At 53.9% G+C, this 26,820-nt stretch overlaps 1 protein-coding gene across 5 annotated transcripts in view; it reads right to left on the bottom strand.

The window, feature by feature from the left end:
* The window catches only part of DLGAP2 (DLG associated protein 2), a 791,131-nt gene that overhangs the window by 583,057 nt on the left and 181,254 nt on the right, over window positions 1–26,820 (bottom strand). For all 5 annotated transcript variants that reach the window (XM_058719822.1, XM_058719819.1, XM_058719818.1 and 2 more), the window contains one exon: window positions 24,000–24,054. In XM_058719822.1, the coding sequence (XP_058575805.1) occupies window positions 24,000–24,054 (55 nt within the window). The remainder of the gene's footprint in view (window positions 1–23,999; window positions 24,055–26,820) is intronic.

The following is a 26,820-nucleotide window of genomic DNA, read 5'->3' as shown; positions in this document are numbered from 1 at the left end:
CTGATTATGCCCTGTGTCCTTTGCTGTGATAAATCACTGCCATGAACACGACTGTGCGTCAAGCCCTGGGAATCCCAGTGCCTGGTCAAGCCTGGGGGTCCACCTGAAGACCCCAACACACATTCAGAAATGACGTTTTTGGGTACACGAGGATAGGTAAAGCGTATTATCAGAGTTGGGTCTCACCCTGCATCCCTCTGGCATGACCACTACCTGGCTAAAAGTTACACGTAGCTCACACGACGTGTGCACCGAGGCTCTGTGCACGTGGGTCCCGCCCTCCCGCCCACCACCTGGCAGGGTGCCTGATGCTCCCGCAGTGTCTCCGTGCCCCGCACACTTCCTGTCTACACGGCGGGGGGGAGATGAGGGCTCTCTACTAGGAACACTAAGCGTTAAACGTACTTATGCACACACGGCTGGTTGAACAGCACCCGACATGCGGGAAGCCTAAATAAATGTGGTCGTTGTTAGCATTCCTGTGTATTTATCCGAAAAAATAAGAGCCACAACACTGACCGCTTCTCACAGCTAAAAGTAGGATCTGAACCCAGGTTTGATTCCAAAGTCGTTTCTTAAAAGGCACAGCCAGGGGCGCCTGGGTGGCTGAGTCGGTTGAGCATCCGACTTCAGCTCAGGTCACGATCTCGCGGTCCGTGAGTTTGAGCCCCGCGTCAGGCTCTGGGCTGATGGCTCAGAGCCTGGAGCCTGCTTTGGATTCTGTGTCTCCCTCTCTCTCCGCCCCTCCCCTGTTCATGCTCCGTCTCTGTCTCAAAAATAAATAAATGTTAAAAAAAATTAAAAAAAAAAAAAAGGCACAGCCAGAGACTTAACTTTCTTCATTAGTATTTTTTTCTCCATTAGAGCATCACCAACTCCTGTGGAAAATGGGAGCCACTCCACAGTGATCTTCTGAAAATTATTTTTCAAACAAGCATGCGCCCCCCGTTTCATCAAAAGCTCATGGTTCTCTTCCTAAACAGGGTTATCCCGGAAAATATCCATTTGACTGGAGAATTGATGCTGATATTATCTGATGGTGTGAAAACTTGTTTCCACCATTATTAGGGATCTGCTGACAAACACGATGTGGTGCCACACACATATACGCGCCCGGTGCGTATTCGCACTAACCCCTCATGGTGCTTATATACCACGTAGCGAATATATGTATCGTATGTAAGTGCATATACGTGGGCATGACCCCCACAGGTACTTGTACTACAGGATGGATTTACACGCAGACTGCGCCTATGTATCGTATATAAGTGCATACGTGTGCATATCCCACTCAGCGTCTACATGTGCACAGCGCTCACGTGTGCTTGTCCCACACGGCACACGTACACACATGTAATTCCCTGCATGCACGTGTGCAGAGTGCATCTATGTGCCCGGACTGCACAGGTCATACCCGTGTGCACTGCGCACACACACCTCCACTGCACGGTGTATGTACGCAGGGTTCACGTGTGTGAACGTACTGCATACACCCCATAGATGAGGGAGTGACAGGGCCCGCAGGGCACCTCAGGGTCATCAGTGAGCTGCTCACCTAGAGCAACCCTGGCTAGGGCCCGGGTCTGAGCCGCTGTGTTGCATCCCGGTCCCGGATCCCCAGACCCACCAAGCCACCATGAGGCACACCTATGGCACAGAAAGTGTCTTACCTGCACTCCCTGTTCACGTCACTCAACCACTTTCGCTGCTGCTGCCACTGTTGTTGTACCAATTTTAAAGGTGAGATGGACAATCCGAGAATTTAAGTAAATGTCAGAAGAGTCATAAAGTGAGCAGTGAAACTCAAACAGGAAGCCCCATCTTTAGCCCCAGGCCCAGAGCCTTTCCAAGGCTCTTGTGGCCTTCATTTAAATTCCAAGTATGCTGTTGCTCTAATACCAGCCAGAGGCACTCTTAATCTTCAGGATGAAGACCAAGATTCCTTCGCTGGTGGTCGCAGGGCCTGGCCAGCGTGTGCTACCGGTGAATCAGCGTGTGTGTCAGCGGCCCGGCACGATCTCCGCCGTCGCCACCACCCGGGACCCCTGTGTTGGCCACACACGCTGCTCAGCAGCAGGGTCTGGGAGGGGTCTCCGCAGCCCCGAGGCCGGGGCTCTGTGGCTCCTTCAGAGAGGCACTTGGGAGGTTTCTGGGCACAATGGGTGTAGGTGTGCAGGACAAATGTCACTGCCTCTGCGCCTTGTTCCTCATTGAGCTCCCGCCACATGTTTGCTCACATCTTCCAAATCCGCTCCGTGGCCTCTGCTGTATCCTGTGCTCATTCACCCTGGGTGCCCGTGGGGGCCTCCTCCTCTGAGAACCCCACGGGCCTGAGGCCAAACGGAGGAAGAGTGGGACAGACCCCTGGCCACGGCTCTGGGGTGGCCTCACGGCCGGCTTACAGCTTCTGACCAGAACGGCCACACAAGCCACGTAAGCTCCTTCCCTGCAGCGTGCCGAGGAGGTGGAGGCTTCCTCGAGCAGCACCAAGGGCCCTCCTGGACCCCGTCCCGGCCCACCGACCCTGCCCGACCACACAACCCCAACCTCCCTCCCTCCACAGCTCGCCTCCCTCCAGAGAACGTCTGCCGTACTCAGCCCTCAACGCCTGCTGGACCCCCTGGGAGAAGGTCTGTGGGTGCTCCAAACACGAGTAATTCCAGGGTCCTCTGCTCTGCCACAGCCACCTCCCATGCCCTGTGCTTGAGGGAACTGCTTCTGTTCCGTCTCCCCGATGGGCCCCTGCGTTCCTGGAGGACAGAAGCTGCCCTGTCTGCTTCTGCTTCCCCAGACCCTGGGACAGCACAAGACACGTAATTAAAACTCGGCCTAAACTTATAAACACGAACTGAGCTCCCCGCAAGAACATACAAATCTCGCCCTGGTGGGTCTGCATCTCAACATGGTCTGAACTACAATGGGCTTTGCGTTTTCTCACGTTATAATCTGAGTCTAATGAGTCAATTTCACAATAATCTCTGAGAGGAAATGTAGAGAAACGCTCCCCAGGGCCCCTGCCTCCTGGGCTCTGTCCCCCGCACGACCACAGGGTCCTACGGGGAATCCACACACCTGGTGCTCTCGGCGGTGCGACATTTGTGACCTTCAGGAAAACCTGTATTAGTGAGCGTCTCTTCAAAGCAGCTTGCCTTAGGTAGCCATGGAGAAGACAGTTTTTTGAAGAAAACAAATTAACAACTAGACCAGATTTTTGAATAATGAAAATAATTAAAGACTTAAAACATTGCTTCTGTTTTGACCTTAATAAGGCTTTGGTTACAGAAGCGCATGTTTCTGAATCAGTAATAAAGACAAAGCACATGACCGTAGTGTCACCTAGGGGCAAGGTACGGACTGTCCACTGGCCAGTGACGTGCCCTGCACGCCCTGCTAGGCACAGGGGCACAGCGGGGAGGAAAGCAGCTTAAGTACTTCCTTGGCTCCCTGTGAGTCGCTGCCCCATAAACCAGAGAACTGTTGTAAGGATTAGCATGTTTTGCAAAACTGAAACAAACAGGAGCATCACCCTGAGGTCATTAAAGCCTTGAAGAACATGCCTAGGGGGTCTTGAGAGAACAGCACAAAGGGCTGCACCAACTGCTGTGAGTGACTGATGTTCAGGGGTATTCAGGGAGAATGTCAGCACGCCAGGGGCTGCACCATGGTCTAGGAAGCCTGACTGGTGCTCGGGGGCCGCAGGAAATTTAAAAATGAGTTCAGACATTTAGAAAGGGCAGTATTGATGGGCTGGCATCACATGAACACTTAAATAGCCCGAGCTGGCGGGAGCACTGACAAGAGTCCTCCCAGACACAGCCGGGGGGAGCCCCTCCTGCCGGGACTTTATTCTGTGGGAAAGTTGGTGGAAAAGCTGACTGGGCGTCCTCTCTGCCCGTCCCCAGGAACCAGCAGACTCTGCACTGATGCCTCCATCACATGCAGACAAGTTCAACAAGTCTTCTGTAACGACCTCCCATGACCTCCAACCCCTGCACCTGCAGCCCAGTGACTCTGGGAACACACGGGGGTGGGCACGCCTCCCTCCCCAGCTGTGGTCCTCGGGAAGTAAGAGCATGCCCACCCAGCAAGTTTGCTTCTGGGTTGCCCCTGGGTCCTTCAGCCCTTCCCTAGGAAACACAGGCACCTGTGCAGAAGCCAGGGCTCAAAGCAGGAGAGGAAGGGAGGAGGGAGAGGAAGGGAGGAGGGAGAGGAAGGGAGGAGGGGGAGGAAGGGAAGGAAGTGGGCACATGCCAGTGTGGCTCCCCTGTGCTCCGCTAGGCCCCAACCACCCAGGACTGAGATGGCATATGGGGACCGTGTGAGTGTCAGTTCAGAGGCCAGGGGCGCAGGGAGAAGTGTGGCACCAACAGACCCACCCCTGGATCACAACCCAACCAGTCTTCGTGTGCAGCGAGGTACGTATGAACCACCCGCGAGCCAACGCTTTGCAGAGCAAAGGGACGCACCCCCTCCAAGCGGCTCCTGCAAGAATTAAGTGGAGACAGTCTTGTGGACGCCCTCAGAGGCTGACACAGAACGATGCAGTGAAAATACCAATTCCTCCCCACATCCTCCATGAGAGGAAGAAACTCCCTCGCCGTGACAGTCCCAGTGTCCTTCACCTTTGCCCAAAACGGTCCCGGGGCAGGCAGAAGGATCAGAAAACAAGGCCAGGTGGGTGACGAACACTGATGGCATTTCTTCCAACCTAGCAGTTACCCTCATTGTCTTCATCCTCTTACTTTTTAACTTTTAATTTTGCAATGATTTCAGACATACAGAAAAGCTGCAAACAGAGGATCTCCAGATTGCCCACACATTACGTTTTATTACGTCTGCTGTTCTTAATCCGTCTTTCATGAACCTTAACCCGTCTTTTCTGAACCACTGAAGACTGGGTTGCAGACAGAACAGCCCTTGGCGATCCGGCATGTTCCCTAAAACCAGGGGCACCTCTGTGATCACCACAGGACAGCCGTTAAAATCAGGACACGAAACTGGCAGGCCTCAAATTTGTCACCTCCTCCTGTGCATCAAAGGAAAAATCCCCTGTCCAAGACCACACGTCTCGTGTACCTGTCAGTCTCTGGTTTTAACCTGGAAACATTTCTCAGCTTTCCCCTCTACAGCCTGAGAAATTTTCCCCTTAGAAATTCTAAGAGGAACATCACATCTGCACACCACTCCCGTGAGTGTGAGACCCCAAGCTGACCCTCACAGGCCCCTGCCATCCCAGACGGCGTGCAGCAGTCTGGGTCAGGCACTGAACTCATCCGTTCACCCAAAAGTGACTGAGAAGCCACGGGTGGGTGGGTCCGCCGACAGAAGAAAATCAGGAAAACCTGCTTGCCTCATGCAGAGATCTCAGGATGTGTGTTTTCCTTCAAGTATTTCCTAGAAGGCATTTCTGGGAAGAGAAGCCTCCCCAGACAAAAGACAAATTACAGAATATGTGCAAGGTGCATAATCCCGTAACTTCTTCCCACCCACAGGGACCAAACGGAGCTCCTCAATCTTTCTCTGTGACCAGACCGTCCACAAGGATTCTGGTGAATGGAGTCGCAGCCTTAACAAGTGCCCGTGGCTGGAGGAAAGTGGTCACGTTTAGGCTTTTACATACACCTCACCAACCAAGATGCCTAAAAAGTGGACACGAGCGGTATAACGGGATTATAAAGGTCGTTAAAGGAAAGCAATGCCAAGCAAGGCCAGTTTTCCTGGATGCACACGGCGTGGTGCTTGGGGGACCTGGGGCGGCTGCACGGCCAGGGTGAGGACAGGCCCAAGTGCAAGTCCCATAGTCCCAAGTGCAGCTGGCGGCAGGTAGAAGAGGGGAGGCGGCACGAACACCAAAAGGAACCCGGGTGTGGGCCGATGGCTGAGCCGGGTGTCGAGTTCTAACCGTAGGACGAACGTTCTCAGGAGCCGCGGGATGTGGAGTCCTTAGGGAGCCATCAGGAGCCCCGGCGTCTCCAGGCAGACTGGGAGTTCAAAGAGTGACGAGGTGGCATCGTGCTGCCTGTGACGGTGACTCTTCCCAGAGCTGGGAGGCAGGAGGGGGGCTGCATCCCCACAGACCCCAGGTGGCTGGTATAACCGTCACGGGAATACACCTGCCTGGTGTCAGGGGCACACGCCGCCCTCCAGCCCTCACACACAGAGTCGGCTTGTCCCCAGGACCCAGGTCCAGGAAGCTTAAGGCCCTCGCCCCACGCCCGCAGGCACCTGCTCACACAGTTCCCGTCCGTGCACACATGGTTCTGTGCTTTTGTCCCTGCCTGCTCCCCGGGAGGCCTTCCACAGGGAGAACTCTGTGACCCTGCGGCCTTTCTGGGGATGGCAGGAGGGTCCCTCTTCCATCCCCCCCCTCCTTCCATCACATGCACCAGACACACGTCTGAGCTCCTCATCTTCACAGGTTCTGCTCACCCACGAACGCCTCCCCGTCACGGCCACAGCTGCACACGTCTCTACCGCCCTCGACCCCACGAGGCTGCCATCCACACCGACTCAGACGCCTGCTCCGGATATCTCTTCCCCCTCTGCACCCCACGTGAATGTGCAACAGTGGAGCCCCGAGTGAACGACTGCTCTGAGTGTCTGAGCCCACGGGGCTCCTCCAGGACCCGGAACGTCCTGGCGGACCTGGCTAAGCTCCTCCTCACGTAAAACGCCGCTTCAAAGCGTCCTCCACCACCTCCCGCGTGGCACGCTTTCGCAGCCTGGCTCCTGACCGGCATCAGCACGTCCCCGCTGCGGGCCCAGAGCACGAGGGCTCATCACGGGCACAGGAGCATGTGCTCCCCAGCCACCCGCCAGAGCACCGGGACTTCCCCAAAGCAGAGGCGAGGTCCCACAGCAACCGGCCGCGTCCACGGAGTGCCGCGCCGGCTCAGGAGCCATGTGAAGATCTACGGGACGCGCTGCACCGTTGTCTCCATTCCTTCAGGAAGGGAAGGGGCTGTGCGGCTTCAGTTTGTGCAGCCACCTCCGTAAATGCTACAGAAAGGAGACGCCAGGATTGGCCTGTGTGCCTCAGAACCTTTGGCCTTCGACCCCAAGCAGATGCATCCGGTGGCCTGTCTCAGGTGGAAACACGCAGGAAAACCGTGCTGCAGAGGCACACGGACCCACTTCTTGGAACACGACGTGGAAAATCAGAATTGCAACAGAAGGAAAGATTAATTTCCAGGGGAAGACAAAACCAGGCAGACCAAACTAACTGGCTCAATGCATCGCACTCACGTCGGGCACAGACGCGTCCTTTCACGGCAACCCACTTGAGAGTGGAAACAACTCACCGGAGAAACCGCGGCAGCCCCCGGCAACGTCTCCCTGCGGGTGTAAGTAGACTCAGGCCTCAGAGTCACCGGACGGCCGCGGTGAGTCAGGGCGAATGCCGGAAGGACATTCACGGGTTTCTACTCAGGGAGTCAAGTCTGAGGACGGGGCTGAGGGCAGATGGCACCCGCGGCCGCTGCCCCCACGTGTGCGCGGGGAGCTGTCCATGAAACCAGGCTTTGAGACAGATCCCGTTCAAGGCCCTTCCACGTCTGGCGCCCTGTGGCTTCGGGTTTGACCTGCGCCGAGGGGGGCGACTCATCTAACCCTAGGCCCACACATGGAGACACTCGCGCTGGGTGCGAAAGGGGCGGAAGGAGCTCTTCGAGCCTCATCACCAACCGACACCTCCGCGTGTTTGCGCAGGTTGTTTTACCGGCTCCAAGTGAGCGTCACGCTGTGATGCGAGTGTGTCCCACGCCGCCCAGATGCCCTTGCCACAGGCATATGGCACCGAGTCAGGCCTGTGAGCATCTGCTGAGCACCAACACACCTGCCCTCTGTTCCTCCTCCACGAAGCACGCCTGCTCGGGGCCACGCCAAGGACCTGTAGATCCGTCCCCATAACGCCCTGCCGCGTTCCCCCAACCTCCTAACCTTAGCAGTGCGAGAGCTCACCCCAGACGTGTAACGTGGTCAAGTAGACCCGAACTCTGGCTTGGGGGCCGCGCACGTGGCGCGGTCCCAGTGGACGACCAGGATTCCCCGACAGACCCCAACACCAGTTCCTTCACTCGGCCACCAGGATGCGAAGGCGCTGTCGTAACCACAGCCCCCAACGTGCCCAGCTAGACCGCACCTAACGGCGACCCGGGGAGACGGCCAGGACTCGGGAGCAGCAGCACACGGCCCCGCAGGCACCCGGGAGCTCCAGGGCCACCCTGCCCTCCCCACCGGCGGGCACAGTCACAGAGGGTCCCACGGCCAACGGCCACCCCTTCTCACTGACTTGCTACGCCCTGAGTTACACTGAGCCCTGGGCTCTGAACAACAGTCTGGAGGGTGTGGTCCACTTACACAGAGACTGCTGTTCACTAAATACAGCAGTCTCCCCCCCCCTGCTTAGGGTTTTCCTCAGGACATTCTCTTTCCTCTGGCTCCCTTCACTGTGAGAATATGGTACGTAATACACGAAACCCACGAAATCTGTGTTAACCAACTGCTTATGTTACTGGTGAGGCTTCTGGTCAACAGCAGGCTGTTAGTAGCTAAGTTTTGGGGGAGTCAGAAGCTATACATGGATTTTCGACTGCACGGGGTGTGGGGCGTCTCTAACCCCACGCAGGTCCAGGGCCCGTGGATCCACACGCGCGACAGATGCAGCTGAACCTGCCCCCGGCACACATGTGCTCCGGTCCCGCAACTCTGCAGACTGTCTTCCTTCCCTCAACTCCACCTCCATTTCTCACGCATTTCTCAGGACGGCCAACCCTGACCCTGTGCTCCAGTGTGTGACAGGACCGTGACCCTGCATGGGTACAGCAACCACACGCTGCAGCCTGCCCTTCCTCTTCACAGTGGTGGGGCCCACGACCCTCTGAGAAGGACACAGAAGGGATACTGTTGTTCCACTGATGACAAGGATGTCCGGGCCACAGGACGGCTTTCACTCAGTCCCTATCAATGAAGTGACCGGTGGGTTCTGAGGTACCCGCTGTCCTGCCCAGACTTCTGGGCCAGGACTCAGCCCGGCCGGCCTCCTGATCCCCCTGCTCCCCCTCGCCCAGCCCAGCACTCAGGGCTCTCACTCCTCGGGGACACAGAGGACTCCCCCCTGGGGCACACCCCATGCTCCCTTATCTGACTTCAGAGTTTCTTGAGGGGCAAGCCCGAGGCCCTCCTGGAGGAGGGGGCCTCTTCTGATGCCCTGCCCCCTATACCAGGACCCTCATGCTTAATTTCACCTCTTGGCAGGGCCCTGGCCCCACTCTGGCCCCACAGCCAGCACCCGCTTGCCTGACTGCCCCCAGCCCACCTGGGACTACTTCTTGCCCCACTGGCCCGCCCACCCCCACAGCACCTGCTCTTGGAGGAGAAGCAGAACCCACACACCTGGCACTGGGAGAGTGTGGGGCCCAGGTTCTGCTTGTGTCCAATACGCCCAGGATTGGTTTTAACCAGGTGAGACAGACACGCAGACACAGAAATGAACCATCCTGAGGACAACGTTTATACCCACAGATTCCTGGACACAGGGGCATAAGGGCCACATGGAGAAGCACAGGGTCCGTCCGCAGGCAGAGGGAGAGGAGAACATGAGCAAGAGCCTTCACTGTGGTTTCCTGGGAAGGAACAGACGGGGCTGGGGAGGGGGCAGCCTTGGGAAGGGCCGGTGGCTCTGATCTCAGGGCCTGCGCTGAGCAGGGCAGGTGCTCGGTGGCCCAGACACAGGAGCCCGTGGAGGAGGGGTCGGGGTGTGGGCTCTGGGTCTGCGGGTCTAGGAACTGGTGCCCCAGGAGGCACGGGCCCTGCAGAGCACACAAGGTCCCAGATGTCACAGCCTAAGAAACAGAAAAGACACAACTAATACCTGTCCTTCCCTCAGAGCCGAACCCAAGTGGCTCCATGGGGTGAATGAAGGCTGTGACCTCAGGGGGGAGGAGACTGCTTCCTCGGCACATCCTGCTTCTCTGACCTCCAGCGTCTCTGCGGGGTAAGGCTCCCCATGAGGACGCTGCCAGCAGAAGCAGGGAGCCCGAGGTAGGTGAGCCCCTCCATGCTCCAACCTCCATCCCCGCCCAGCCAGGCTTGTGACCTCACCCAAGACCACCCTCCACCTTATAGGGAAGCAAACGGTAATCTATAGTTTATATTGGCAAAAAATTAACCGCAAGGTGCGTTCTTTCAAACACAAACAAAGCAGGACCAGCTGAGCTGGGCCTTCTGTGCTCAGTAAATTTCTCCTGGACACTGCCCCGTGCCAGGCAAGCCCATGGATACTGGAGGCCCGTCAGGGAACCAAAGAAACAACCTCCCAACGCACGGAGTTCAGATCCCACGTATGTTCCTTTTGGTTTTGTGGACAGAGCCCAAACTCCAGACCCAAAGGGGCTGGTCTCAAACGCAGTCTTCACTGCTTGTGCGTTTGTTGCAAGCCGTGCGCGTGAAACCAGACCCGCCTCCCAGGCTCCACGAAGAGACCAGACGACCTGTGAGTCACAGGCTCACGGGTGCACACGTGGCAGTCAGCAAGCGAGGGAGACAGGTCTGTTTTCTGTCACTCACCTGTTCTACCGGTGAGCCCAGCTGCAGATGTACAGGAGGAAGAGGCCCGAATTTGGTCCAAGACGGCAAACTCGGTCTGACCCCAGCACTTGAACAGGTGCCAGGGTCTTCCGGTCTCCTCTCCAGATGGTGCCCGGGCAGGTGGAGCTTCCACCACTTGGCTGGTGTTGGGGGCGTGGAACGCGTGGCCTCGGCAGACCGTGAGCAGACGCCTTCTCGGCCCCAAGAGCCTGTGTCACCGCCGAGCCCCGGGGCTGGTGCTGCCCACGGGGCCACCCCCCTGGCTCCTGCCTCAGCCCAGATGTCTGGGCTCCCAGTGGGTCCAGGAGAGCTTGCTCTGGGCTTCCACTGAAGGTGTGTCCTCTGATGGTGGATTTTCTGTGTCAATGTGACTGTGCCACTGGGTGGCCTGACAGCTGGTAAAGCATTGATCTGGGTGAGTCTGGGAGGGCATTTACAGATGAGAGTAACATCTGACTTGGTGCCTGAGAAAACAGACTGCTCTCCCCAGTGTGGGTGGGCCTCGTCCAATCAGTTGAGGGCTGGACCAGAAGACAGAGAGGGGACTGCACCTAACTCCACACTGGGACCCCGACTCTCCCTCTGGGACTTGAACTGAAACATAAGCTCTTCCTGGCTTTCTGGCCCACCAGCCTTCAGACGTATGATGCCATCCAGTCTCCCAGGGCCCCAGCGTGCTGGCTCTCCCTCCACATACTGAGACCTGACTGCTTGCATTACCGCACAAGCACATGCCTTGTACCCCAGCACTCATGCTCCCTCTGCTGTGTGAATGTGTCAATGTGTGTGTGTTTACATGCATGTGTATGCATGTTTGTACGCATGTGTCTGTGTACATGCGTATGAACGTTCACATGCAGGGTGCGTGCATGTATCTGCATGTGTGTACATGTATGTACATGTGTGTTTGTGTGCACGTGGGTTCATGTGTGCACGCACATGTGTTTGTGTGTGGACATGTGTGTGTATATCCATGTATACACATGTGTGTGCACGTATGGGTCTATACATGGGGGTGTATACCTGTGTGTTTGTGTGCACGTAAGGAAGCATGTGCTCACATGTACACAAGTGTGTGCATGTGTATGCACATGCATGTGCTCACGTGTATGTGTGCATATATCCACATCCTGCTGGTTCTGTTTCTCTGGAGAACTCTTATACAGCTTCAGACAGAGGCCACAGAACTGCTCCGTGCACCACGTTTACAACCTAGGAATACTAACCGAGCTCTCTGCCCATCTGCGATGCTGCCCGTAACTGACTCCTGGGCCACTGCAAAGCCTTCCCAGCGCCTCACAAAGCACAGCGTCCTTCCCTCGACTTGTGTGACCCACCTCCATCCAGAGAGAGGAGGCAAGCTCATTCCGTACATAAAATCCAAGTAAGTACATCCACAGCATTCCAAGTGACCATCTACATCATGCTCCTCTGTGACCGTCATTATCAAGACAAGTATAAATTCACCTGCTGAGGTCTTTAGAGAGCCAGAATTTCACAAATCACTAGGGACAGTTCAGAAGGAACAGGCAGCGACCACATCTGGAGGTCTCTGAAACGCACCCGCATGACCGCCCATCCATACCTGTCCAGGCTGGCTCACCTCCGACGGTGACGGCAAGCCAGCCCCTCCTCAAAGCACCCAGACGGCCGCCACCACCGAGCTCCAACCCAGGCTCCCGGCCCCTCTGCAGCCCCCCTTCCCCAGCTCGTGGGCAGTGATGACCCACCTGGGAAAACAGGACCCCCACAGATAGGAGACCCCATTTTTGTGCTCTCACTGCCAGCACAGCACTGCCCGCAGATGGGACGGAATCAGTGTCCCGCTTCAGAACACACACGACCACTGGACAGCTCGGGACAGATCGCTAACACTGTCCCCAACGAACACTCCACGTGTCACCACACACTGCAAAGCGCAGCAACGCTGTGCGAGCCCCTCTCTCCAAACCCGCGTCCTGGTGCTTACACCCTCCCGCCTGCACTGTAATCCCTTGTGCGCTGGCACCCCCGACTGAAGCAGCATCACCAGCACTGCTCACTTACCGTAGGGCACTTAACTGTCGGTCTCTTCAGAAGAGAAGGTTTGCTGGAACGGACCTGATGTCACCTACAGGCCGTTGCTGCCTGCCGTGCAACTTGTACACTACTTGGGCACGCAGCTAATGAACTTGAGACCTTTGGCAGTCTCTGACCGTTTAATTATTTTAAACACCACTCTCTAAGACACTTCCCTTTCATTAGTTATGCTTTCCTCCTCTATCACTTCCCCCGTAACAGGGCAGCAGCCGTCTGATAAAAGCAAACGTTAAGTTCAATTTAAAACTTGCTTTTACCCGACCGTCCTCTGTGTAGCCTGCATGAGAGGGGCACCCAGATCGGTCAGGAGTGCTCCTGACCCAGGGGAAGCCCACCCACCCCCCAGGGGGGCATCACAAATCCATCATGGCCCTCGTCCAGCAGAGAGGCTTTCTGCACATCAGCCCAGAACGATGCTGCCATGGGAGCCGGCCCCAAAACCCGGGTGCCACCGTGATGTAGAGCCAATTTCTCACGGACCAAGCCATTCTGACGTGTAAAGGACGTCTGGCTTCCTGCAGAGCACAGGGCGCACCAGCAGCTAGCTCTGGTCACCGCACGTGGCCCTTGTGTGCGGCCCAGGTCCCTGGCTTCGTTTCCCCAAAGAGGCACTGTCTTCCCTTTCTTTCATCATCTGTGTGCCGGTTCCTAATATCCCCACACATTAGCCGCCTCACACCCGAGAGAATGACTGCTATAAATCAAGTCGCCCAGCATGATTTATGTCCCACCTGAACAGCTGTTTCGCAATGAAATTGCACTGCTAAATAAGCAAGCCCTTGTTGGAAAACTCAGTCACTGTCCTTATCGGAGGTGTTCATTCCACTTTAAGACAAGAATATTAAAATACATACTAAAGCTATTTCTATTATATATGGCTGTGGGTGCAGATAATAAAAGGTTCTCAGACATAGAGCACACAAAAAAAATCAGCCAGAACCTTCTATTTGGGCAGTGCTTAAAACTTTATTTTTAAAACTGTGTAGGGGCGCCTGGGTGGCTCAGTCGGTTAAGCATCCGACTTCGGCTCAGGTCACGATCTCGCGGTTCATGGGTTCGAGCCCCGCGTCAGGCTCTGTGCTGACAGCTCTGAGCCTGGAGCCTGCTTCGGATTCTGTGTCTCCCTCTCTCTCTGCTCCTGCCCAGCTCACTCACTCTCTCTCTCTCTCTCTCTCAAAAATAAACATTAAAAATATTTTTCAAGAAAAGAACTTAAACCAAATAACCATGTGGGTTAACACAATGGTCTTCCTGAAAACAAATCTATAGCAAATGCCAGTTTATCCGCCAGGTGTTATGACCAAAGTACTTGCTTCAGAGAACAGGAAGGCCCACCAGGTGCTGGTACACACCACAAAGCCAAGTGCACCGTCCTTTCCAAGAACCCACACCCCACCCAACCCCCACAAGGACGCTGGCATGAGCTAAGAGCGGGCTGTCCTTCGAGCTCATCCACCGGCACCGGACGACCAGACGACTCTGTAAACCCTACTTTCCACTAAGGTGATGAAAAACTAGCAGTCCTCTAAATTACAAGGAACCCTAACCAGCCACGCTCAAATGGCAGAGGCACATCTTAAAACAGGAAACTAAATCAAAATTGTTGACTTCATACATCTCATGCACAGGCACACACAATACCAGCACCACTCAGAGACGGAGACGTAAAAATCTGGAAAGACCAGGAACCTTGAGAAAATTCACTCGGATTTTAAGCCCGTGACTCCCAAACGGCAGCACCAAATATCTCAGCTCCACATCACCTGCAGCTTGAGATCCAAAAGTGACCCGAGGACTTGTCCTGCACACGAGGAATCAACAGTGACAGGTCCCAAAGTCAGGACAGTCACACGGTCATGCTGTACGGACTCATTTTGATCAGGGTTTCTTCAGAAAGAGCACACCTTGGAGACGTCCCACGACAGAGATAAGACAAAGGATTGCGGTGGGAGTAAGGTTTCCTGGGGAAGCACATTTTCCTAACACGGGAACTGGCTCCAGGTCAGGTTCTCACAAGGAGGGTACTGTGCTTGGCGCACAAGGGACTCCAGTGAGTGGCGATGGCCCCTTCTTCCTGAGGACGGCAGTGGCCGCTACTGATGCCCCACATGAACCGATGCATCACAAACTCAAGGCTGCTTGCTAGTTTGCCAGTACCTGTGCAAGGGCACTGGGGTCCTGCCCGGGCCCCACCCAGCAGTGGGAAGATCCCAGGTGGTTTCACACAGGCGCCCGGCAGGCACAGCCTTTCTCCCCGTGATCGCTCACCCTCTGGAAGGCTACCCCCAGGCTTCTAAAAATGGCCACGTCCAGAGGCCATGCTCAGAATTAGGACAGTATCATTTCCACCAGGTTCTATAGGTCAAAGCCAGCCGCAGAGCCAAGGCTAGTCTGGACTTGAGGGGTTGGGAAACAGACCCTTCTCATCACGGGGAGAGTCAAAGGTTGTTGGTCAGCTGGCCTCACTCCACAAGACAGCTTCTCTCACTGGCGGGTTTCCTCCATTGGCAAAGACCAATAACCCCACCAACCTTCCGACACTTTAAAGATGAGCATTAACGGTTTCGAGGGGAAGAGCACATTTGGTTAAGTGTGCAGGAGCTCCGAGCAGGATTGCTACAGACCAGTAGTCTGTGCCCCCAGGACACTCTTATATTGAAGCCCACCCCTCAATGTCGCAGTGTCAGGACGGGGTCTTTGGGAGGGGACTTGGTCATGAGGGCGGGGCCCCCCTGCTGGGGTCAGTGACCTTAGCAAAGAGGTACAAGATCACGTCCCTGCTCTGTGCAGGTGAGGGCACAGCAAGAGGGCAGTGCCTGCCAGGGCCTTGCCCGCGGACATCCAGCCTCCAGAAGGGCAAGAAGCCCTCGACTAAGCCCAGAATGACTAACACAAGGGGAGCTAATGTTCCTGCGGGGAAAGGGTGCCATGATCGTATCAGGAGTGCAGGCGCACCTGCACCGGGCACCCTCCCTCCACCTCCCGCTCCCTCCTCGGACCTACGTGTGGGCAGCAGCATCCTGGGAAAGAATGTGCCCGTCCAAACCTGAGTGTTCCTGGCGGGGCAACAGACAAACCTCTTCCGGATCTCACTCTCAAAACGCCGACATACGCGGCTCACTATGATTCACTCAGAAGAACGGTGGGCGAAGGAAAAGCTGGCAACCCCACAACCCTCCAGCACTTCACACCATCCTCTGCCCAGCAAGAGACGAACCCAGAGGGGACTCTGCAGGCCAGAGGAGGGCCTAGGGCACCACCCGTTTCTCACAGGGATGGCGAGCCTGGGGGGAGGGTCCAGACCCTCAAATCCCCCTCAGCATCAACCCTGACCTTGATCCAGTTCTTCAGGACCTTAATTCCTGGCTTCCGGAACCAGATTCCCACAGCAAGAAGCAAAGACCCTGGGGCCAGGTCACCCGTCTTGGTGCCACACCAAGTCAGCACTTACAACAACAACTCGAGGGAAGCTTCAGGCCTCTCCTTCTTCAGTTCCAGTGGCTGAAAGGGGTTAGGTTGGATTTAACGATCAACCACAGACTGATACCTGCCCGTCAGTTTTCTTTCTGTACGAATGCACGTGCGTGCTGTCTCACGCCAGAAAGAACTGAAAGTCGCTTACGAATGACCTGCCTTGCATTTGCTTTGGTGGCAGCAACACAAAATAACAACAGGGCAGGGAGGACGCGGTAAAGCAGAGGTGCAGGTGGACAGGACACATGGGGCGGGGGGGGGGGTGCGTACTGCGGGTAGATGGACACACAGACAGGGCGCTGGACAGACAGCAGCTAGACATGTACCTTCGCACATGTCCTCAGTCAGGAGCCCCGGAGCCCCTGGGGAGCAGGTGGGCGGTTCACACTCCAGGAGCAAGCACCAGGCCTGCTCAGTGGACACGGGGACGTGGGGCAGCTGTGCACTCACGGTCACACAGTGCACACACAGGGCTCTCGAGACGCGGGGGCAGACGTCGGGGCCATTCTCCTCCACAGATCCAGCTTCTCCCCGTGGGGCTTTGGACACACGGCTCACGGCATGAGCAAGGTCACACCGCTCGGCACCGGGAGCCCTCTGTGCTCCCGTGAAATGCAGCCCCAGGGTTAGTGGGCAGACAAGCCCAGAGCCGTGAAGACGATCCCAACACCCCCAGGGCACGAACCCGCTCACAGGGCTGAGCATTCCCCGTGAGCAGTCATTTCAGGTCCCCTCGCCCCCCCAGGTCAGTACACACAGGGCAGTCCCAGTAAGTTTTCGGGGGATCTTGAGGCCCCCGGTGGAGACACAACCAGACCACATTCAACCCTGAGCCACAGAGCTGGTGTCTCCACATTAAACTGCCACTAAACATAAAACTCAGTCAGTAAATACCTCCAGCTGCTCTGCACAGAAGCGCCTGCTCCCGGGGTGAGCAGAGCAGGAACCCGCTTCCGTTCATTCCCATCTCGCTTTCCCCAAGGGGTGACATTTTTCTACGTGGTACAAAGATGCCAGCTAGGCTAGAAGCAGGCCCTCAGGGTTAGGAATAAGCCACGTGGAAAAAAAAAACAGTTCTGGCCTTAAAACTATTGATCCATAACCTTTCATTCTGTCAGCAATTAAATAGCATGACTTGGATTCTAATAAAGTAATTTTCAGTTTATGAAATAAAGCCCTTTTTGGCAGATGAGGATTTTTGTTTTTTGTCTTCAGTTGGTGGACAGGGAAGGAAACGTGTCACTAGGCCACGGAGACACAGGCTGGGCGTCACCAGGCCACAGAGACACAGGCTGGGGGGTCACCGGGCCACAAGACACGGGCTGGGGAGTCACTGGGCCACAGAGACACAGTCTAAGGTATCACTGGACCCTGCAGATGCGGGCTGGGGTGTCACCAGGCCATGGAGATGTGGGCTGGGGTGTCACCAGGCCACGGAGACACGGGTTGGGGCATCACCAGACCGTGCAGATGCAGGCTGGGGAGTCACCGGGCCATGGAGATGTGGACTAGGGTGTCACCAGGCCACAGAGACACAGGCTGGGGGGTCACCAGCCACAGAGACACAGGCCGAGCACAGAAGGCTCTTCCTGGCTTCTCCTCTGTCGTTCCCACCGTGCAAGCCACACAGCAAGGCACCCCATTTGCACACCTCAGGTTGTGTAAATAATTTCAGTATCTGGGTAAGAGAAACTTATGAAATATTTGGCCTTTGAAAGAAGTAACATTTTACCCTTAACCTAGTCTTCAAATGCCATTCACCTGACATTTTGAAAATGGTTAAGCATCCTGTGGAGGTAAGTTTCCCACTTAACTGGACATCTTCTTGGCAACAAAGCCATCTGGAGCACTTGCCCACATCATCCTGAAGCTCCACAGGCCAAGCTGGTCTCCCTCCACTGGCACCCTGGTCCATACTGCTTGCCTGGAACCGTATTCGGTAGGGAAGTCTACACACAGGGTCACTGTGGTGTCATGTGCTGACTTAGAGGGAAAACGGATATCTGCGTCCCAGCAAAGTAGCTAGCAGCTGTGTGACAACACGTGGAGTCACATGTACCTGTGGATCACCCGCAAAATGGCACCACATTCCCTGTCTCCCAAGAAAGTGGAAGGACTCCCGAAAAGTTACCGTGATCTGAGAGACTTTTAAACCGAGACACCTTAGGAACACAACGTGCGACGCCCACGGTTACCGCAAAGCTTAAGTTTAACACTGGTGACATGGCTGCATGCAGAGCTTTGGGGAATCACGCCCGTTGGGTATGAAAATCACAAACTAGAGGTTCACTCCCACTCGCAGACCGTGAGCCTTCTTCCGCCATCAGTTACTGGGAACCCTTTATTCTTGAGACAGGTCTGTGGCAAACACAGCAAACTCACTCACTGATTTTCCTGTATGTGCCCATCGCGAAAATAAAAGCTTTTTAAGGGGCACCAGGGTGGCTCAGTTCGTTGAGCGTCCGAGTTCAGCTCAGGTCACGATCTCACAGTTCGTGGGTTCCAGCCCCACATTGGGTTCTGTGCTGACAGCTCAGAGCCTGGAGCCTGCTTCCGATTCTGTGTCTCCCTCTCTCTCTCTCTCTGCCCCTCCCCCACTCACACTCTGTCTCTCTCAAAAATAAAACGTTTCTCAAATTCCACATGTGAGTGAAAACATAGGACATCTGTCCTCTGACTGACTTATTTCACTCAGCATAAGACTCTCCAGTTCCATCCATGTGGTTGCAAATGGCAGGATTTCATTCTTTCTCATTGAGAAACTTAACAGAAGACCTTGGGGGAAGGGAGATAACAAAAAAATAGTTACAGAGAGGGAGGGAGGCAAACCATAAGAGACTCTTAAATACAGAGACCAGGGGCGCCTGGGTGGCTCAGTCGGTTAAGTGGCCGACTTGGGCTCAGGTCATGATCTCGCGGTCCATGAATTCGAGCCCCACATTGGGTTCTGTGCTGACAGCTCAGAGCCTGGAGCCTGTTTCAGATTCTGTGTCTCCCTCTCTCTGACCCTCCCCCGTTCATGCTTTGTCTCTCTGTGTCTCAAAAATAAATAAAAACGTTAAAAAAAAATACAGAGACCAAACTAAGAATTGATGGGGCTGGGGGTCAGGGGGAGGGAAAAATGGGTGACGGGCACTGAGGAGGGCACTTGTCGGGACCAGCATTGGGTGTCGTGTGTAAGCAATGAATCACAGGAACCCCCAAACCAAGAGCACACTGTATACGCTATATGCTAGCCACCTTGACAAGAAATTATATTTTTAAAAAAATAATAAAATAAAATAAAACATTAAAAACAATTTTAAGCTTTTTAAACCCTTGGCTCTGAAGACACTGGGGATTTAGACAGAGCAAACACAAACGCTCCTGCCATTTCGACAACTATGTTCCCTCTGCCATTTGAGCTCAGTATGCAAACGACCCCAGCGGGTGTCCATATTCCAATAGCCTTACTCACTGAAGAGTTCAATAATGTGTAATTAAGTCCACCACCCCATAGGCTTCTAAAACCTTATGTAATAGTGCATTTAGACTCCACATCCAAGTATACAGGATAAAGATATTTGTCAACCTATGTAGGTTTGGTAAACTAAATGCCCTCTCACAAACATTAAGCTCAATCCAAGATTCTATTTAGTCAATACACAACTGAACACATGGACCCCTGGCCCCTGGATAAGACACCTCGGGAAGGACGCATGGGCACAAAGGCAGGAACCGGTGGGACGGCAGAGTTAGCTTGTAGCAGCTGGGGAGGGCAAGCAGCTGAGAAGTCCTCGTGGACCCACACTCACCCACAAGAGGGGTGGAGCACATCCAGCACAGACACCTGGGCCTCCTGGCCCCTCTCTCACTGTCAAACACTGACCAGCATCTCACTGGCAGGGACCCAACAACAACCAGAGTCAGTAACCCTTATGGCCTCAGTGAATGACACAGTACGTATTTGCAAACACAAGAATCGGTTCCACAAAATAACAGAAATACTTAACATCTTTCCACCCCAATTTTTATATACAGATTATTTCACATTTTCCATTCCGTTGAACAGAGGCATGACGCAGCCCCCTCGCTTGAGGCTTCGTGACGTAGGTGTTACTACCAAAGTTTGTGTGGGTGCAGCCACTGCTTCACTGCAAACCCAATTCATTCCAGAAAGTTCTCATTAGTCTTAGCAGTGGAATGGGCTGTCTCCTGACCACACAGGATAAATGCTGCGGGACAGTGGAGCTCGGAATACCAATCCCTGCCTGCTGTGTAGCCTGAACAAAGGAGAATCTGCCAAGCTCACGACTCCCCAAGTGGTGTGGCACTTCTGAAGCAGCCACACTGATCAAGATAAGGAAGCCCAACTGTCCAAGAACTAAACATCTCCCAACCTCCTCGCTGCTCAAATCCTCACTGTTGGGGAAACCTGGATTCCTAATCCACATCTCTTTCATGGAGGGTTGCCCCCGATGTGTTAGCCAACAATGGTTATGGGTAAACCGTACCCTCGTGTGATGAGACATGAGATACTGTCAGAGAGGTAACGGGCAGCTTGGGCTGTGAGTCACGTACCGCAAGGAACGAACGTGCCAACGTCCGCCAACCTCACAGCGGAAACTGCCTATTACAAAGTAAAGACAGGTTAACTTTAGTGCGGAAAATAGCCGCTCATAATAAAATGATGTTTGTGAAGAAGTCACTGCTCAAATAAGATTCCAACCACACAGGATTGAGCACCACCTTGGACTATCTTAACTGTGCCGTGTCCAGGGGTCCCACCAAAGACCAGCCATCTGGGGTTCAGACACAAGGGTTCCACGCTGAAGGGAAGCAGACCATAGGACACCTGCCCTCATTCCACGTGCGGGTCAGAGGCAGCTTCCCATACCGGTGCTGAGAGACGGAGGGGCCCACGACACTTCGCGGCCACTCCAGGAGAGGCTGGTAAGGGAGCTGAGTACCAGATGCTGCTGCCGTGCCAACCGCCCACCTGAGTGGTCCGCCGGGCATCCGCCACTCCTCCCCAAGCTGGTCCCGTCCCCCCGCAGGTGCTGGATCCGCACACACGCTCCACAGAGGGAGCACACCGAAGGCAGTGCTCTCCTCCAGAGAGGGGGCACACCGAAGGCAGACGAAGGGTCAAACAGGGGCCCCAAAACAAGAAAAGAGAGAGTGGCTAGAAGCAAAGCTGACGTACTAAAACACGAAAGGGCCTACGGGCGCATTTGGTTGTGCAGGCGCGCCCCCACCACGACGTGACACACGCTGCCTGCCTGACGCTCTGTTGAGAGCAACACGGAAAATAAGGCAGTGTGCGGAGCTGGTCAAGAGACTTCACTCAGCTCTGCGTATCATCGGCCAAAACTATCCCAAGGAGTCGAAACACAAAGAGAAGATGACGTCTGTCTTTCCTGTTTAATCCAGAGAAGGGCGAAGTGTACCATCCGGTGTTACTCCTCGTGCTTTTCATACCCAGTTCTGTTAAGGGCATCAGTTCCATGACAATGACAAACACCTGAAAATATGTGCATCTTCTTCCGGGTACGCAGCTACAGAATTTCTAAAATAACTAAAAAGCAAAACGCAAACAACATCACAGCATGGCTCATCCCAGAGCTGTCCAATTTTTTAACTGTGGCAAAACACACATAAAATTTACCATCTTAACCATTTTTAAGTGCAGAGCTCAGTGGCACTGGGTGCATGCAGGGTGTCACACACCCAACAACACCGTCCAGAACATTTTCATCTTCCCAAAATGAAACACTTTCCCCATTTCAGCACTGACTTTAATCAAAAAGGTGGAAACGCTTCTATACAACTACTAAGACTACAAAAATATCCATTCAAGTTCATAAGGAACCTGTATGTCATTAAAATGCAAAGCCAATAAACCATTCCATCTGAGTCTGAAGAAATTTCCAAACAACATCTCCTAAATAATTGAGCAGCTTCAGACATATTGCATCACATTACGTGGTAAAAACCAGAATTCACACATCTTTCAGCTCTGAATGAGCTGACACTTTGAAAGAGTGATAATTTCAGCCGACTTTTCTTTCCTCTCATTCGATACAATTCCTTTCGTTTTCCGCACCTAATGTCATAGCCTTGGGTCTTCAAGAACTGACTTCTATAATGTAAAAATCTTCAAAAGAAAATCCCCTAACAAACGTTCTCAGTATTCAGGTCTTACTGAAGGGGATGCATTCTGGGTTCTAAAGGCTAGTTCCTTGGATTCTTACAGAAAGCAAATAAAACATCTCAATTTGGCAGAATTTCACATATTAACTTGAAACTTCTTATGTAACAAATGGTCTAAAAATACAGAAAGCTCATTTCAACATTTAAAATCCAGTTAGATTCCCAGAGAATGGTACTTAGCCTTTAGCGAATTTTATCATTATTTTTTGATGTGGCTCAGAAACAGAGACTCGCCTGGAAGACATAAACTAATGTGCAAGAACTAATCACTCCTTCTTTAACTTGTGTGCCACTCACTATTGTTGATGGACACAGTTTGCAAAAATCTTTGTTCCTTCACATGGGACCTGTTCGTGTATTTTTGTTACTAACCAAGACTTCTGAAATATAAAAAGAGGCTCAAAAAATACGTAGCCACATTCCGGACCAACTCCCCTGTAAGTAAGTGTGCTCTAAGTCACAACCAGGGTATATCCAAATGGGTGATAACAAAACAGGGACCACTCTATGGGCTGTTTTTGAAAAATAATACAGGTGGTGATACAGTCTGTCCATGATCATAAGTAAAAAAATAAATAAAGATCCTATTTTCCCCCAAATACTCGGTGTTTTACACTGGAATGCATAATATAAAACAGTAACTCATTGATCACTTAAGAATGAGACTCCAATAACCATTCTAGCTGGTTAATATGCTGTTAGAGTAGATCCCAACACGTTAAATTCTTCTGACTCTCAGAGAGTCCGTTATGGCTCATTGTGTTAAAGCTGTAAACCCTAAGGGGACGGCAGCATGCCTCCATTCCGTACCCAGCACCAGCACCCTGGGATGCAAACATATCTGACGGGACACAGCTTATCCCAGGAAGGAGCAAATTCTCACAGAACTAGCCCTGGGAGGAAAGACAGAGCATTCTGTATCTTGTCCTCAGGTCCTGCAATTTCTTTTGAAAATGCTCTAAATTAGAAACCCCACCAGGGAGACTAATTGAGACAAAGGCCCATAGGACAACACACTCCATCATGTGATCTTCATGCTTGTTCCTGAACTTTAAAACTACTAATAAAGTTCCAAAGGTTTCTTTTCAGGATATTCCCCACCCCCCCAACATGTTTCCTAAGAGTAATACAAACCACCTCATTTACAACCTCCAGATGCCAAATCTGTGAGAAATCACACAACACACAATCTCCCACGGCAAGACACCCATCCTTTGTTTTCTCATTGAGACCCTCAAGGCTTTAAGTACAGAACACCTGGCCAGTTCCTAGCCTGGTTGCAGTAACGCCCAGACAGCAGACTGACCACAAACACATTCTGTGCCTGCCAGTCCTGGAGTTCTTTCTTAGTAAGTACAACCAACAAAATAAACCACTTTGAAACTCACATATTCAACTTTAAAACACAACCAGTTTCCCTTAAAAGCCTAAGACAACAATCATCTAAATATATTTACTTTGTCAAAGAGAAACAGATCTCCAAGCTCAGGCGGTAACTCACCGCAAAACTGAACAATCCAGTTTTTCGCTTGTTTCAGTCAATATACAATCTTGCACTAAAACAACAGCTAAAAACACAAGGTGTCTAAATTATGCAATCATATTTCTCAAATTTTCCACTGAGAGAAAACCCGTCAGCTCACATCAGAAGAACAAAATATATTTACCTGTATTCCTGTCTGGTAAGATACAGCAATGCTTCTGCAGAATGCCAGGCAAAACCTGTTTCAAAACATACAAATAAGATACGTCTGGTTATCACTCAGGTGGAGAAAGGTGTCTCATTAACTGTAGCAGTGTTTCTCTACTAAGGTCGCTCCGTGTCGCACAGGGTCATCACGCCCAGAATGATCTAACAAATTAAACAATTCAGAAAAATTTCAATGACACACATTTTTCATCAAAAAGGTTAATCAGGTAGGTGTGCTGATTATATATGCTGTTCCAGAATGGCAATGCAGTTCTATTTCCTGGATGCCCCTAATGGGTCCTGAGAGGATCTTGAAAGCTGCACTCAAGGGACTCCTACAATAAGGCAAATGGGCCCACCAATTTTTGTGATGGCTTTTAGAATATTAGATGCAATTAGCGCCTGAAAGTGGAGAAGCATGCAGCGGCAGTATACGGAGCCTGTCCTGTGGGATCCAGGCACAGATGCTGTCATCTAGGATGAGTCACAAAGAGGAATGTGGGAGAAAAGGCTCTATTTACATTCATGGTTTGGTCGTAAATGATGAAGGAAATATCTTAGTTGATAAGTGAAGGGAAGGGGAAAATAACAGAAAATAGCTTTCTCCCCAGAAAACAGCAGCGTGAGGCGACGGCAAGGCACAGACTGAAAGGAGCTGCACTGAAGAGACCACGTGGGGGTTTACGATTCGGTGTTCTAACTCAATCACAGTAAAAGCTGGACTTCCATCCTGAGTTTTCTACCGATGAAGCTGCAACCATTCCTCAACCCTCTGTGATTACACCCATCCAAGACTCTCAGCCCAGAAGCAGGCATTACTTATCTCGGAGCAATTACTTAGTGAAGAGAGAGGGAGAGGCAGGGAGGGAGGGAGAAGCAGGGCGGGTAGGGGGGGGGGAGTTAGGCAGAGAGGGAGGAGGGAGAGGCAGGGAGAGGGAAGGGGAGAGGAGGGGAGAGGGAGGGGGAAAGGCAGGGAGAGGGAGGGGGAAGGCAGGGAGAGGGAGGGGGAAGGCAGGGAGGGAGGAGAGGGAGGGAGAGGGAGGAGAGGGAGGGAGAGGGAGGAGAGGGAGGAGAGGGAGGGAGAGGGAGGAGAGGGAAGGAGAGGGAGGAGAGGGAGGGAGAGGGAGGGAGAGGGAGGGAGAGGGAGGGAGAGGGAGGGAGAGGGAGGAGAGGGAGGGGGAGGGAGGAGAGGGAGGGGGAGGGAGGAGAGGGAGGGGGAGAGGGAGGGGGAGGGAGGAGAGGGAGGGGGAGAGGGAGGGGGAAAGGCAGGGAGAGGGAGGGGGAAGGCAGGGAGGAAGGAGAGGCAGGGAGGGGGGAGAGGGACGGAGGGAGGGAGGGAGAAGCAGGGCGGGTGTGGGGGTAGTTAGGCAGAGAGGGAGGAGGGAGAGGCAGGGAGAGGGAAGGGGAGAGGAGGGGAGAGGGACGGGGAAGAGGGAGGGGGAAAGGCAGGGAGAGGGAGGGGGAAGGCAGCGAGGGAGGAGAGGGAGGGAGAGGGAGGGGGGAGAGGGAGGGGGAAGGCAGGGAGAGGGAGGGGGGAGAGGGAGGGGGAGAGGGAGGGGGAGGGGGGGGAGAGGGGGGAGAGGGAGGGGGAAGGCAGGGAGGGGGGAGAGGGAGGAGGGGGGGAGAGGGAGGAGAGGGAGGAGAGGCAGGGATGGGGGGAGAGGGAGGGTGAGGGGGGAGAGGCAGGGAGAGAGGTAAGAGGGGAGAGGCAGGGAGAGGGAGGGAGAGGGAGGGGGAGAGGGAGGGGGGAGAAGGGGGAAAGGCAGAGAGAGGGAGAGGAAGAGGGGAGAGGAAGAGGGGAGAGGCAGGGGGAGGCAGGGGGCACCGAGCCCAGGGTCTGCCCTTGATCGACTTGCGATCCAGTCAAGCGCACAGCCTGTTGTAACAGGTGGAACTAACGGTCACAGAAGCTTCGCTCTGAAAGAGCATCGGCCTTCTCTTCCATGCTGCCTGCCATCCCTCCACACCAGGGAAGGAATAATTCACGCCCAAGTATCATCAGCTGCAGACAAAATGGTATTCCCAATTTCCAAGTCTAAACAAACCTAAGAGACACCACAAGTCTGTGGTTCTAGGCAGCGCAGGAACCAGTGGGAAAGACCGCAGTGGTGACAAGGGCTTCCTCAGAATCCGTGATTCCCGCCTGGCATGGGGTTGGGGGGCCGCACGCTCCACAGGGACTGTCCACAGATAGGAAGACCCCCTTCCAGGCCCCGATATGCCAGGGCAATCACACCCCACTGGGGTCCATCCTGTGGCATCTGTGTCAGGGAAGAAAGACCTCGAGAGCCACACAGATGTCCACAAACACACGTCAGCTTATTAGCCGAGTGATTCTAAAAGCAAGCCACAGGAACTCCCATGCATAGCACCCACACACACAACTAAGCCTCACCAGGCCTCTGCACCCGACCCCGCGATTCTCCCCATTCCAGCCCCCACCCTAGACGCCGCCCCACGCGGCCACCAACTGGCACGGCCACTTGCTCATCCCAGGGTCCCACCGAGGCAGCGCTCAGCCCACCCTGGCCACCGCGGTCTCTGTGAACAAGCCGTGTGGCTCTTGTCACGTGACCCCAAGCAAGAGAACATATGGGCCCAGAGAAATCACAAGCAGCCATAGAATCCACTTGTGACTTTGCTGAGGGCAGACCATTTGAGTTCAAAAATAGCACCCATCCCTCATCTCGACAAGCTCCTCTTCGCTATGGCCACAGGTGAGACACCGGTGCTCGATCCCGGCAGGCGCCACAGCCTCACGTCTCTTCCTCGCCACCAGCTGGGGCTGGGCCGGGGAC

Source organism: Neofelis nebulosa, chromosome 3 (genome assembly GCF_028018385.1).
Source record: "Neofelis nebulosa isolate mNeoNeb1 chromosome 3, mNeoNeb1.pri, whole genome shotgun sequence".
In the NCBI taxonomy this organism is placed as follows: Eukaryota; Metazoa; Chordata; class Mammalia; order Carnivora; family Felidae; genus Neofelis; species Neofelis nebulosa.
This window is presented reverse-complemented; position numbering and strand designations above follow the sequence as displayed.